This window comes from Vipera ursinii (genome assembly GCF_947247035.1).
Source record: "Vipera ursinii genome assembly, chromosome: 3".
Lineage (NCBI taxonomy): Eukaryota > Metazoa > Chordata > Lepidosauria > Squamata > Viperidae > Vipera > Vipera ursinii.
Window position 1 is genome coordinate 3,087,592 of NC_139516.1, and position 11,875 is coordinate 3,099,466.

General features: G+C 44.1%; 1 protein-coding gene across 1 annotated transcript; it reads left to right on the forward strand.

Moving 5' to 3' along the window:
* Positions 1-892: 892 nt before the first annotated feature.
* SDCBP2 (syndecan binding protein 2) lies at positions 893-11,633 on the forward strand. The gene is made up of 8 exons (XM_083361048.1): positions 893-1,017; positions 4,395-4,482; positions 4,584-4,693; positions 6,666-6,827; positions 8,350-8,525; positions 9,886-10,057; positions 10,685-10,776; positions 11,534-11,633. Exons 1-8 carry the CDS (start codon positions 964-966, stop codon positions 11,586-11,588), a joined length of 909 nt encoding a protein of 302 aa, XP_083217174.1. The 5' UTR covers positions 893-963; the 3' UTR covers positions 11,589-11,633.
* Positions 11,634-11,875: the final 242 nt, after the last annotated feature.

The following is an 11,875-nucleotide window of genomic DNA, read 5'->3' on the forward strand; positions in this document are numbered from 1 at the left end:
ATTAGGAGAAGGAAAGGTTGTATAAACTTGGTTTTAGTATGTTAAAGCTTAGTTGGATAGAAGAATAGTTTTATAAAACTGATATAAATTGTTTTATGTGTGATTGAAATTAATTTGTAATACTTTTATGGGCAACATTGGAGTAGGTAATAGAATATAAGAATATAAGAATGATGTGATTATATAAAAAAATTTTAAGTTTGGAAGTAATCTCTGGTATTTTAATTTGTATAATATATCAGGATAATATGAATTTAAAGCTTAGTTGGGAAGAAGAACAGCTTTAGACAATTGATATAAATTGTTTTATTTGTGATTGTTTTTATTGGGTAGATTGGAAAGTATTATCTTGTTTTTGAATAATTATTGATATGATGTATATATATATGTTTGGAGTTTATCTATATGAATTAAAGTTCGATAGTCTATATAGTTCAGGATTGTTTGCGTAAGCTAGATTATGATTGTTTGTATTTTTATACCCTGTATTCTGCTCTGGGAAGTGGGGGGGAGGGGAAAGGGAGGGTGGGGTTGGGGAGGGTTGGGGAGGGTGGGAGGGAAGGGGGCTGGGGGGGTTTCTTTTTCTTTTTTTTGTTGTTTGTTAAAGATAAAATGTATTCTAAAACTTTTTAATTAAAAAAAAGTACTCCTGTAATATGCAAGTTCCAGAAACCTGGGTGAGAAAGGATTAAAAAAAGGAACACAATCAGAATTTGTAATGAGAAAAACGGGCGGCATCTAAAAAAGTTGGCTGTGGGATGTTTAACCTCTTTATGCAAATCTGGTTTAAACACACCTCGTTAATTTGGTTGTTTTTAATTGAAGGGTTGACCTACAAGCAAACAGGAACATCTGAGCACCCGGGACTTGGAAAGAAGCTGGATGACTTAAGACGATTTCATCCTTGACGGTGTCCCCTGTGCCTTTGCGGTTGCCAATTGTAGAGACTCGGCCTTCTCCACCATGTCAACCTTGTATCCCTCGCTGGAAGATATGAAGGTTCATCACATGTTGACGGTGAAAACTTCTTTCTTCACATATCTGCAGAAACTACCACTCGGAGTAGGGCAGAATTCAATGCAAGGGACAAAGTGACAGACAGATTCCGTTCTGCCTCTTAAGAGGTGCCAAGTCCAGGTAGTCCTTGACTTACGAACACAACCGGAGCCAGATTTTCCTTTGCTAAGCAAGGAGGTTGTTAAACAAGTCAGGGCTGATGTTATGACCTTTTCTGCCATGGTTGCTGAGCGAATCACTGCAGTTGTTAAGTGAATTGGGCGGCCGATAAGCGGCTTCCTGCATTGACTTTGCTTGTGGTGATCACACAATCACGGGACGCTGCAATTGCTGTAAATACGTGCTGGTTGCCAAGTGCTTGAATTTTGATCCTGTGACTGTGGGGATGTTGTGTCAGTTGTAAGTGTGAGGATCGATCGTAAGTCCCTTTTTTTTAGTGCCGTTGTAACTTGGAATGGTCACTAAACAAACGGTCGTACGTCGAGGACTAATTGTATTCCTCAACAACTAGAACAAAAAGAATTAATGTTCTAATATTGGCGGTTTCACTTTCAGAAAATGCATGCAGTCTTCAACTTACAGCTGTTGGTTTAACGACCATTCAAAGTTACAACGGTACTGTAAAAAGGGACTCATGACCGTTGTTCACACTTACAACCGTTGCAGCGTCCCCCGTGGTCACATGATCAAAATCCGCCCTCTTGGCAACTGACTCCCATTTGTGATGTATTTGCATTGTTTCCTGGGGGGTGGGGTGTCGCGTGATTCACTTAACCGCCATGTGGCAAACTTAACAACTGCAGCGATTCACTTAACAACTGCAGGGGGGGAAGTTGTAAAACGGGGCAAAACACCCTTAACTTTTTCGACAGAAATGTCATGGTCGTAAGTTGAGGACCAGCTCTAGCAAAAAAAAAAAAAATAACGTTCTAGCCGTTGTTGGTTTCATTTTCAACAAAGATGGCTGACAATCAGAGTTTCAAAAGGAGGCTGAAATGCCGGCCCCTTCCCCATTAGCTGGGTCACCATTAAATACCTTTCTTTTCTCCATTTGATCAATCAATCCTTCCTCAGCCTGAGATTCCAAATCTTGGACTGTTATTCCCATAACTCCCAAGTTCTAAGGAACCCCTAGGCTGGGGATGATGGGAGCTCAGTCCAAAGCATCTGGAGAGGCTTCTGTAGGTTTCCTAGGAATCGGGTAGGCAACCTTGGCTTTTTTATGACTGGTGGACTTCAACTCCCAGAATTCCTGAGCCAGCGTGGGGGAACTATGGCCCCCTCATGACTTCTGGACTTCAACTCCCAGAATTCCTGAGCCAGAATAGGGGAACTACGGCCCCCTCATGACTTCTGGACTTCAACTTCCAGAATTCCTGAGCCAGCATGGAGGAACTATGGCCCCCTCATGACTTGTAGACTTTAACTCCCAGAATTCTTCAGCCAGCCATACTGAGGAGAAAGAGAGAGGTTTCCAAGCTGAGCCATGCTGGCTCAGGAATTCTGGGAGTGGAAGTCCACAAGCCATGAAGGGGCCATAGTTCCCCCATGCTGGCTCAGGAATTCTGGGAGTTGAACTCCAAAAGCCATGAAGGGGCCATAGTTCCCCCATGCTGGCTCAGGAATTCTGGGAGTTGAACTCCAAAAGCCATGAAGGGGCCATAGTTCCCCCATGCTGGCTCAGGAATTCTGGGAGTTGAACTCCAAAAGCCATGAAGGGGCCATAGTTCCCCCATGCTGGCTCAGGAATTCTGGGAGTTGAGGTCCATGAGTCATAAAGGAGCCAAGCTTGCCTACCCCTGTCCTAGTTGGAAAAAAACCAGGCGAGTGATGGCCTTCTCCTACCAACCCACTGGGAGTGGGAAGTGTTACTCATCGTTGCCAGGAAGAACGTGACGAAATAATTTTATTCACCTTTCTTGTTCTCCAACTTCTCTCATCTGATAATCTCTAGACTTCAACACCCAGAACCGGATAGTTGAGATCTTGCCAATAGTTGGACGTTTCTTCCTAACATTTAATCAAATGAATTGCTTGCCTCCTCCAGAAGTTGTGCTTGCTCCATCGCTGGAGATTTTCAAGAAGAGACGAGATAGCCATTTGTCCAGAATGAGATAGGGTCCCCTGCCTTGAGCAGAGGGTTGGACTAGAAGACCTCCAAGGTCCCTTCCAGCTCTAGGGTTCTATATCTACCCATCTGAAGGCATGCTGGCTGGGGAATTCTGGGCATCAAAGTCAGAGGGAGACCCAACCTGGAAATATGGAGGACAGTGAACAATTAATCAGTGGCTTGCCACCAGACGTTGTGGGTGTTCCAGCAATGGAGGTTTTTTAAGAAGAAACTGGACAACCATTTGTCTGCTTTGTTTGAGCAGAGAGTTGGACTAGAAGACCTTCAAGGTCCCTTCCAACTCTGTTATTCTGTGTTCTATGTTCTAAATGTGTGTCTTTCACTCAGTGACACCCTTTCGGGAGCTGTCATTTTTCTTAAGTGGTTTTTTCCCCCGCCCCTTCAGAAGCTTTCATCTTTAGATCCTGGTTCATCTTGGTTCTCCTCCTGTCCCTTCAGAAGCTTTCATCTTTAGATCCTGGTTCATCTTGGTCAATCCATTCCTGGTTCAAAGGAGTCTAAATTTGAGCATCAAACCCCAAAGGTGGTCTGCCTGGAGCAGAATAGAACACTGGGGGGAATCTATCATGATCTGAAGATACAACTTCCAAAATAATATTGGGCCAAGTTGTGGCCGATTCGTATTTTCTGTTTTATTTCTGCTGCAGAAATAGGCAGAATTCATGGGCAGAAGTTGTACATTTTCAAATTTCATTTAATATTAGGGAAAAATGGTTTCTTGATGGTAAGATCTGCCCCACAGTGCAACGATCCATTTTTAGAGTAGTATTTCTCAAAATTGGCAAGTTGAAAGGGTGTAGACTTCAACTCCTAGAAGGTCCTATGATGACCAATGTGATGACCAACCAGGTATGTCCTTTAGAGATGAAACTAAGAGATTGTGTCAGAGCATGCACAGTTTTACTGCACTGAGATAACCTAGGAGTAAACACAGTAAACAGTGATCTATATTAAATGGTGGTTTATTTTAAACTATCTACAATATACATACACATGGTTATACAGCAAGCTCCAACACACAGCAGTCACAGCAGGAAACGGATGAGAGAGAGAGAGAGAGAGAGACTGCAGCAAAAGCCTTTCCTTTTATACTCAGGCTCTTAAAGGGACACAGACCCTGCTGAGTCATTCCTATCATTGCATCATCCACCTTATGTTCCATTACATCATTACATAAGCTGTTTAGCTATTAAATTATTACCCTGACGGATCGTGACCCTCTTCTCTTTCATTTCTTCCATTATAGGCCAAGGACGATGCTGTAGGCCCACAGCCCACGGCCCCAGATCCGGCCCCTACTGCGAGAGAGATGCCAGAGCCACCCAGAACAGATGGTAACGTACTTCAGAACATCATCCAATTCTCTGGGCCATCATCAATACAATCTCTGCTATTGGGAAATCCTTTGAGCTATTTCTTCCATTTCTTTTTCCAGATCCACCAGTTTTGTACCCAGATCTTGCCGATCTCAATGATTACATGGGCCTATCCCTTTCCAGCGAGGAGATCCAAAGGAACCTAGCTCTCATCCCGACAGCCAATACGGTAAGCATTTTTGAACACACAATCTCGGAAGATGGGGAGATTTTGTGCACCTTTTCCCCCCCACATAGATTCATGTTCACACAGAAAATGATACCCTGTAACCGTAAGCTATGAGGGGGATCTGTGGGAGTTCTAGTGGACAATCACCTAAATAGGAGCCAGCCATGTGCCGCAGCTGCCAAAAAAGCCAACACAGTGCTAGGCTGCATCAACAGAGGGATGGAATCAAGAAGTGTTAATACCACTTTGCAATGCCTTGGTAAGGCCACACTTGGAATACGGCATCCAGTTTTGGTCACCACGATGTAAAAAAGATGTCGAGACTCTGGAAAAAGGGCAGAGAACAGCAACAAAGAAGATCAGGGGATGACTGGAGGCTAAAACATATAAGGAACGGTTGCTGGAATTGGGCATGTCTAGTTTAACGAAGAGAAGGACGAGGGGGGACATGATGGCAGTCTTCCAATCTCTCAGGGGCTGCCCCAAAGAAGAGGGAGTCAAGCTGTTCTCCAAAGCACCTGAAAGACAGGACAAGAAGCAGCGGATGGAAACTCATCAAGGAAAGAAGCAACCTAGAACTAAGGAGAAATTTCCTGACGGTTAGGACAATTAACCAGTGGAACAGCCTGCCTCCAGAAGCAGTGAATACTTCAACACTGGAAGATTTGAAGAAAAGACTGGGCAGCCATTTGTCTGAAATGGTATAGGGCAGGGGTGTCAAACTCAATTTCATTGAGGGCCGCATCAGCATTGCGGTTGCCCTCAGGGGGCCGGATGGGTGTGGCCTGGGTGGGTGTGGCCTACTGGGTGGGCGTGGCTAAAGTGCATATGGCCTACTGGGTGGGCATGGCCAGCTCTACATCATTCGCATCAAGGGTGCCTATGGGGGCCTGGGCAGGAGTGGGACAGATCTGAGGGTCTCTGGGCCAGGGCCAAGGCAGTGGGGGCCGTTCCCTCCCTGTTTCCAGGATGGCTTTGTGGGCCGCATGAAACCACTTCACGGGCCGGATCTGGCCCCCGGGCCTTGTGTTTGACATGTCTGGTATAGGGTTTCCTACCTGAGCAAGGGGTTGGACTAACTGACTTCCAAGGTCCCTTCCAACATCATCATCATCACCATCACCATCACCACCATCATCACTATTGTTGTTGTTATTGTTATTGTTATTGTTGTTGTTGTTGTTATTATTATTATTATTATTATTATTATTATTATTATTATTATTATTATTCCAAGATTAGTCCAGGATCCCACCAACATGTCATGGTTCGTACCTGTAGGGACAATGGGATGACACAATTCCCAGCTGCCCAAGCTAGGACATCAATTTTCTAATTTGCTTCGATAATTTGCTTCCTTGAGGTTCTTGATGTTCTTCAGAGCTGTTGGATTGGTTTGGTCCTGCTGGTGGTTAAAGTGAGAGGAGTATAACAGAAAAAAAAGAGTTGGAAGGGATCTTGGAGATCTCCTAGACCTAGTAGTCCAATCCTCTGCTCAGGCAGGAGACCCTCTGCCATTTCAGACAAACGATTGTCCAATCACTTCTTTAAAACCTCCAGTGTTGGAGCTTTCACCACTTCTGGAGGCAGGTGGTTCCACTGGTTAATTGTTCTGACTGTCAGGAAGTTTCTCCTTAGTTCCAGGTTGCTTCTCTCCTTGATGAGTTTCCATCCGTTGCTTCTTGTCCTGCCTTCAGGTGCTTTGGAGAAGAGCTTGACTCCCTCTTCTTTGGGGCAGCCCCTCAAATACCGGAAGACTGCTACCATGTCACCCCTGGTCCTTCTTTTCATTATACAACACATACCCAATTCCAGCAACCGTTCTTCATATGTTTGAGCCTCCAATCCCCTAAGGGTTGATGGGTTGAACCCTAAGAATTGAAGTTTAACTTGGACCTTCACAAACCTTCTTGATCTGCGGAGAAGAATTCTTTCTTTCTGCACTGCTTCTTCAACTTGGCTTTCTTGGCAGGCCGTGGCTCCAACTTCTTCTGCTCAAGGCCCATTGTTGGCTCCAGTGACAGGAAGTGACGCGGGGTTGCGTCGGGCAGAGATCAAACCAGGCTTGCGCGAGATCCACCTTTGCAAAGATGAACGTGGGAAGACAGGGCTGTATCTGAGGAACATCGATAAGGTGAGTTCTGGAAAGGGGGTCCTGAGCAGGGTAAGATCTGGGGAAATCTACAGTTTCTGGACCATCCTGGGACCACCGTCGTTCTCCAGCTGATCTTCTTTGCTGGATCTGGATGTAGGATTGAAATAATAGGACTGACTGGTGTTAGCAATAAACCAGCGATAAAATGCTTCATCCAGTGGTGGGATTCAGCCAATTTGCACCACTTCAGTAGAACTGGGAGCTATTTTTTTGTTGTTGAGGCCCAGAATGGACTTCCGGAAGCGGCATCCACACAGAGAACCGGTTGTTCACATATATGAATCCCACCACTGGCTTCATCCCTTTGAGGTGATCTAAGGATGGGGGATTATTTAATTGTGACCTGCTGAGTTAATCTGGTGGCATTCTTGGTATTGAATCCATGCTTGGTTTAAGTTTAAGTTTCCTGGCTAAATGCAAGAGAAACACCCTCTGGAGCTTTTTTTATGACAATAGAATAGAATAGAATAGAATAGAATAGAATAGAATAGAATAGAATAGAATAGAATAGAATAGAATAGAACAGAACAGAACAGAATAGAATAGAATAGAATAATAGAATAGAATAGAATATATGGAATGGAATGGAATGGAATGGAATGGAATAGAATAGAATAGAATAGAATAGAATAGAATAGAATAGAATAGAATAGAATAGAATAGAATAGAATAGAAAGAATAGAATAGAATAGAATAGAATAGAATCATGGAATAGAATAGAATAGAATAGAATAGAATAGAATAGAATAGAATAGAATAGAATAGAATAGAATATAGAATAGAATAGAATAGAATAAAATAGAATAGAATCATGGAATAGGATAGAATAGAACAGAACAGAACAGAACAGAATAAGAATAGAGAATAGAGAATGGAATGGAATGGAATGGAATGGAATGGAATAGAATAGAATAGAATAGAATAGAATAGAATAGAATAGAATAGAATATAGAATAGAATAGAATAGAATAAAATAGAATAGAATCATGGAATAGGATAGAACAGAACAGAACAGAACAGAACAGAACAGAACAGAATAAGAATAGAGAATAGAGAATGGAATGGAATGGAATGGAATGGAATGGAATGGAATAGAATAGAATAGGATAGGATAGGATAGGATAGGATAGGATAGGATAGGATAGGATAGGATAGGATAGGATAGGATAGGATAGGATAGGACAGGACAGGACAGAACAGAACAGAACAGAACAGAACAGAATAAGAATAGAGAATAGAGAATATAGAATAGAATAGAATAGAATAGAATAGAATAGAATAGAATAGAATAGAATAGAATAGAATAGAATAGAATAGAACAGAACAGAACAGAATAGAACAGAACAGAATAGAACAGAATCATGGAATAGGATAGGATAGGATAGAATAGGATAGGAAAAAATAGTATAGAATGGAATGGAATGGAGTGGAATAGAAGCTGGAAGGGACCTTGGAGGTCTTCTAGTCCAGCCCCCTGCTCTAGCACTGCCTTCTCCCGCAGGGGCTCTTTGTGCAGTTGGTCAAAGCCCATTCTCCAGCATCTCTGGTGGGGCTGCGTTTCGGCGATCAGATCCTCCAGATCGATGGGAAGAACTGCACGGGATGGAATATGGAGAAGGCAAAGCGGGCGCTGAAGAAGGCCTCGCCGGAGAAGATCGTTATGGTGGTCCGTGATAGGTGAGGAATGGGAAGTGGAGACGGTGGTCAGACAGGCCTGTTTTGTGGCCAGGGTGACTATGTTCCTCACCTTTGAAGGTTCACTTCTTGCAATCCCCTGGAGGATGTTGACAAGGTCTCTTCTTAACAGAATGAGAGAGTTGGAAGGGACCTTGGAGGTCTTCCAGTCCCAAAAAAGTAAGGTTCCACATTTAGGTAAGAAAAACCAAATGTACAGGTGTAGTATAAGTGGTACCTTGCTCAATAGTAGTGACTGTGAGAGGGATCTCGGAGTCCTAGTGGACAATCACTTAAACATGAGCCAGCCGTGTGTGGCAGCTGCCAAAAAAGCCAACACAGTGCTAGGCTGCATCAACAGAGGGATAGAATCAAGATCACGTGAAGTGTTACTACCACTTTACAATGCCTTGGTAAGGCCGCTCTTGGAATACGGATCCAGTTTTGGTCACCACGATGTAAAAAAGAGGTTGAGACTCTAGAAAGAGTACAGAGAAGAGCAACAAAGATGATTAGGGGACTGGAGGCTAAAACATACGAAGGACGGTTGCTGGAATTGGGCATGTCTAGTTTAATGAAGAGAAGGACGAGGGGTGACGTGATAGCAGTCTTCCAGTATCTCAGGGGCTGCCCCAAAGAAGAGGGAGTCAAGCTATCCTCCAAAGCCCCTGAAGGCAGGATGAGAAGCAATGGGTGGAAACTGATCAAAGAGAGAAGCAACCCAGAACTAAGGAGAAACTTCCTGATAGTTAGAACAATTAACCAGTGGAACAACCTGCCTCCAGAAGCGGTGAGTGCTCCAACACTGGAAGTTTTTAAGAAGAGACTGGACAGCCATTTGCCTGAAATGGTATGGGGCAGGGTTAGGCAACCTCGGCTCTTTTATGACTATGCTGACTCAGGAATTCTGGGAGTTGAAGTCCACGAGTCATAAAAGAGCCGAGGCTGCCTACCCTGAGCAGGGGATTGGACTAGATGACCTCCAAGGTCCCTTCCAACTTTATTATTATTATTATTATTATTATTATTATTATTATTATTATTATTATTATTATTATTATTATTATTATTATTATTATTATTATTATTATCATTATCATTATCATCCCTGCCCAGGCAGGAGACCCTGTACCATTTCAGACAAATGGTTGTCCACTCTTCTTAAAAACCTCCAGCGATGGAGCACGCACAACGTCTGTCCTCACTGTCAGAAAGTTTCACCTTAGTTTTAGGTTGCTTCTCTCCTTGGTCAGTTTCCATCCATTGTTTCCTCTCCTGCCTTCTGGTGTTTTGGAGAAGAGCTTGACCCTGTCCTCTTTGGCCCAACCTGAGCTAGGTTCTCCTCTGCCCCTGTGTTTGCTAGGCCTTTCCAGCGAACGGTGACCATGCACAAAGACAGCACCGGCCATTTGGGTTTCGTGATCAAGAAGGGCCAGATCACCTCACTGGCCAGAGACAGCTCCGCGGCCCGGAATGGGCTCCTCATCCACCATTACGTCTGTGAAGTGAACGGACAGAACGTCATTGGTCTAAAGGTGAGGAGTGAACAGAGAACAACAGGACAGAACAGAACAGATTGTAGAATGGAATGGAATGGAATGGAATGGAATGGAATAGAATAGAATAGAATAGAATAGAATAGAATAGAATAGAATAGAATAGAATAGAATAGAATAGAATAGAATAGAGCTGGAAGGGACCTTGGAGGTCTTCTAGTCCAGCCCCCTGCTCAAGCAGGAGAACCAGTACCATCTCAAAAGAATGGGGCTTGCTCTAGTTAGTATATAAACAGAGACCAGATCTTGCTCCCTTCTAGCACTGATGATGTTACCTAGTTGGGTCATGAAATGTGTGCAAGAAAACAACCAGAGCACCAGGGACCCCACAGTCTCCCTCCTCTTCCTCCTCCTCCTCCTCTTCCTCCTCCTCCTCCTCCTCCTCCTCCTCCTCCTCCTCCTCCTCCTCCTCCTCCTCCTCCTCCTCCTCCTCCTCCTCCTCCTCCTCTCCACAGTCTCTTCTAGCATTGATGAAGTTCCCTAGTTGGGTCATCAACGTCTGCAAGAAAACCACCCAGCTCAGAGAGCCCCAAGGTGCCCTCAAAAACTGCTTTGCTCCCTCTTTACAATGAGCCCTAACCTGATTGTACCATCTCCCTTCTGAAGGACAAGGAGATCACCGAGATTCTCGCAAATGCTGGCAAGGTCATCACCCTCACCATCGTCCCCACCGTGATCTTCGAGCACATGATCAAAAAGTAAGTCTCCGAGGGCTGAAGAAGTAGCTCTTGCCAGTGCTGGGAAATTACATCAGGGAATTCTAGTTTCACTTGCACCCTGCACCTTCCCAGTTGCAGATCAGAGCCAGCTTACAGGGCGCTGAGTTCCCAGCATCAAAAACTAGGGCTGAAGTTTGTTTATTAAACATCAGCAAATATCCAACATTCAATTGGCAGATGAGGGCAAAGGAAAAAGTCGGGGGAGAGACAGAGATGTGAACAGCAGGCAAGGATTTAGACACTCTACAGGTAGTCCTCAATTTATGACCACAATTGAGTGTGCCTGGCTGAGGAATTCTGGGAGTTAAAGTCCACAAGTCATCAAAGGGCCAAGTTTGAAGACCCCTGATGTAAGGCAACTTGGTGGAAGTAGAATGGCTAAGCAGAGGTATGTTGAAGGAGGGGTCTCCAACCTTGGCCACCTCACGACTTGTAGACTTCAACTCCCAGAATTCCTCAGTCAACGTGCCTGGCTGAGGAATTCTGGGAGTTGAAGTCCACTCCTCTTAAAGTCTATATCAGGGGTCTTCAACCTTGGCCACCTCACGACTTGTGGAGTTCAACTACCAGAATTCCTCAGTCAGCATGCCTGGCTGAGGAATTCTGGGAGTTGAAGTCCACAAGACATAAAAAGGCCAAGTTTGAAGACCTTTGAGCTCGGAGTTACAGGTCGTTAAGTGGGTCGACATGTGATTGCATCTGATTTTATTTCGTGACTTTGCTTCCCTTTTGTAAGGCTTTCAAGTGGGCTGGTAAAGTCATCCATGGATTGCTCCATCCCCGATATATAACTTTTTCGCCCTCTTCGATCTACCTCCGGCCTGAGATGCGCGACTGCCTTGAACTGCTCTGGAATTTCCTGGAATGATTCTATGGAGGCTCTTCAGAAGAGGAAAAAAAATATGAACAAATATATTGCTTTAATCTTTTGACATGCCTTCAAGTTTCTAGGCCTCTGTAAGTTGTCTTACCGTTAATGCCTGCCCCACTCAGAAAAAAGTTCTTCAGTCTTGAAATTGTGGTTTTTACAGTAGAAAGAGAAGCAGTCAATTTTACAGCTCAGATATGATTTTTTTGA

Coding starts and splice junctions, on each gene's coding strand:
- SDCBP2 (XM_083361048.1), top strand. CDS start 964: ATGTCAACCTTGTATCCCTCGCTGGAAGATATGAAGGTTCATCACATG. Junction 4,483..4,583: donor AGAGCCACCCAGAACAGATG/GTAACGTACTTC, acceptor TTCTTTTTCCAG/ATCCACCAGTTTTGTACCCA. Junction 10,777..11,533: donor TTCGAGCACATGATCAAAAA/GTAAGTCTCCGA, acceptor CCCTTTTGTAAG/GCTTTCAAGTGGGCTGGTAA.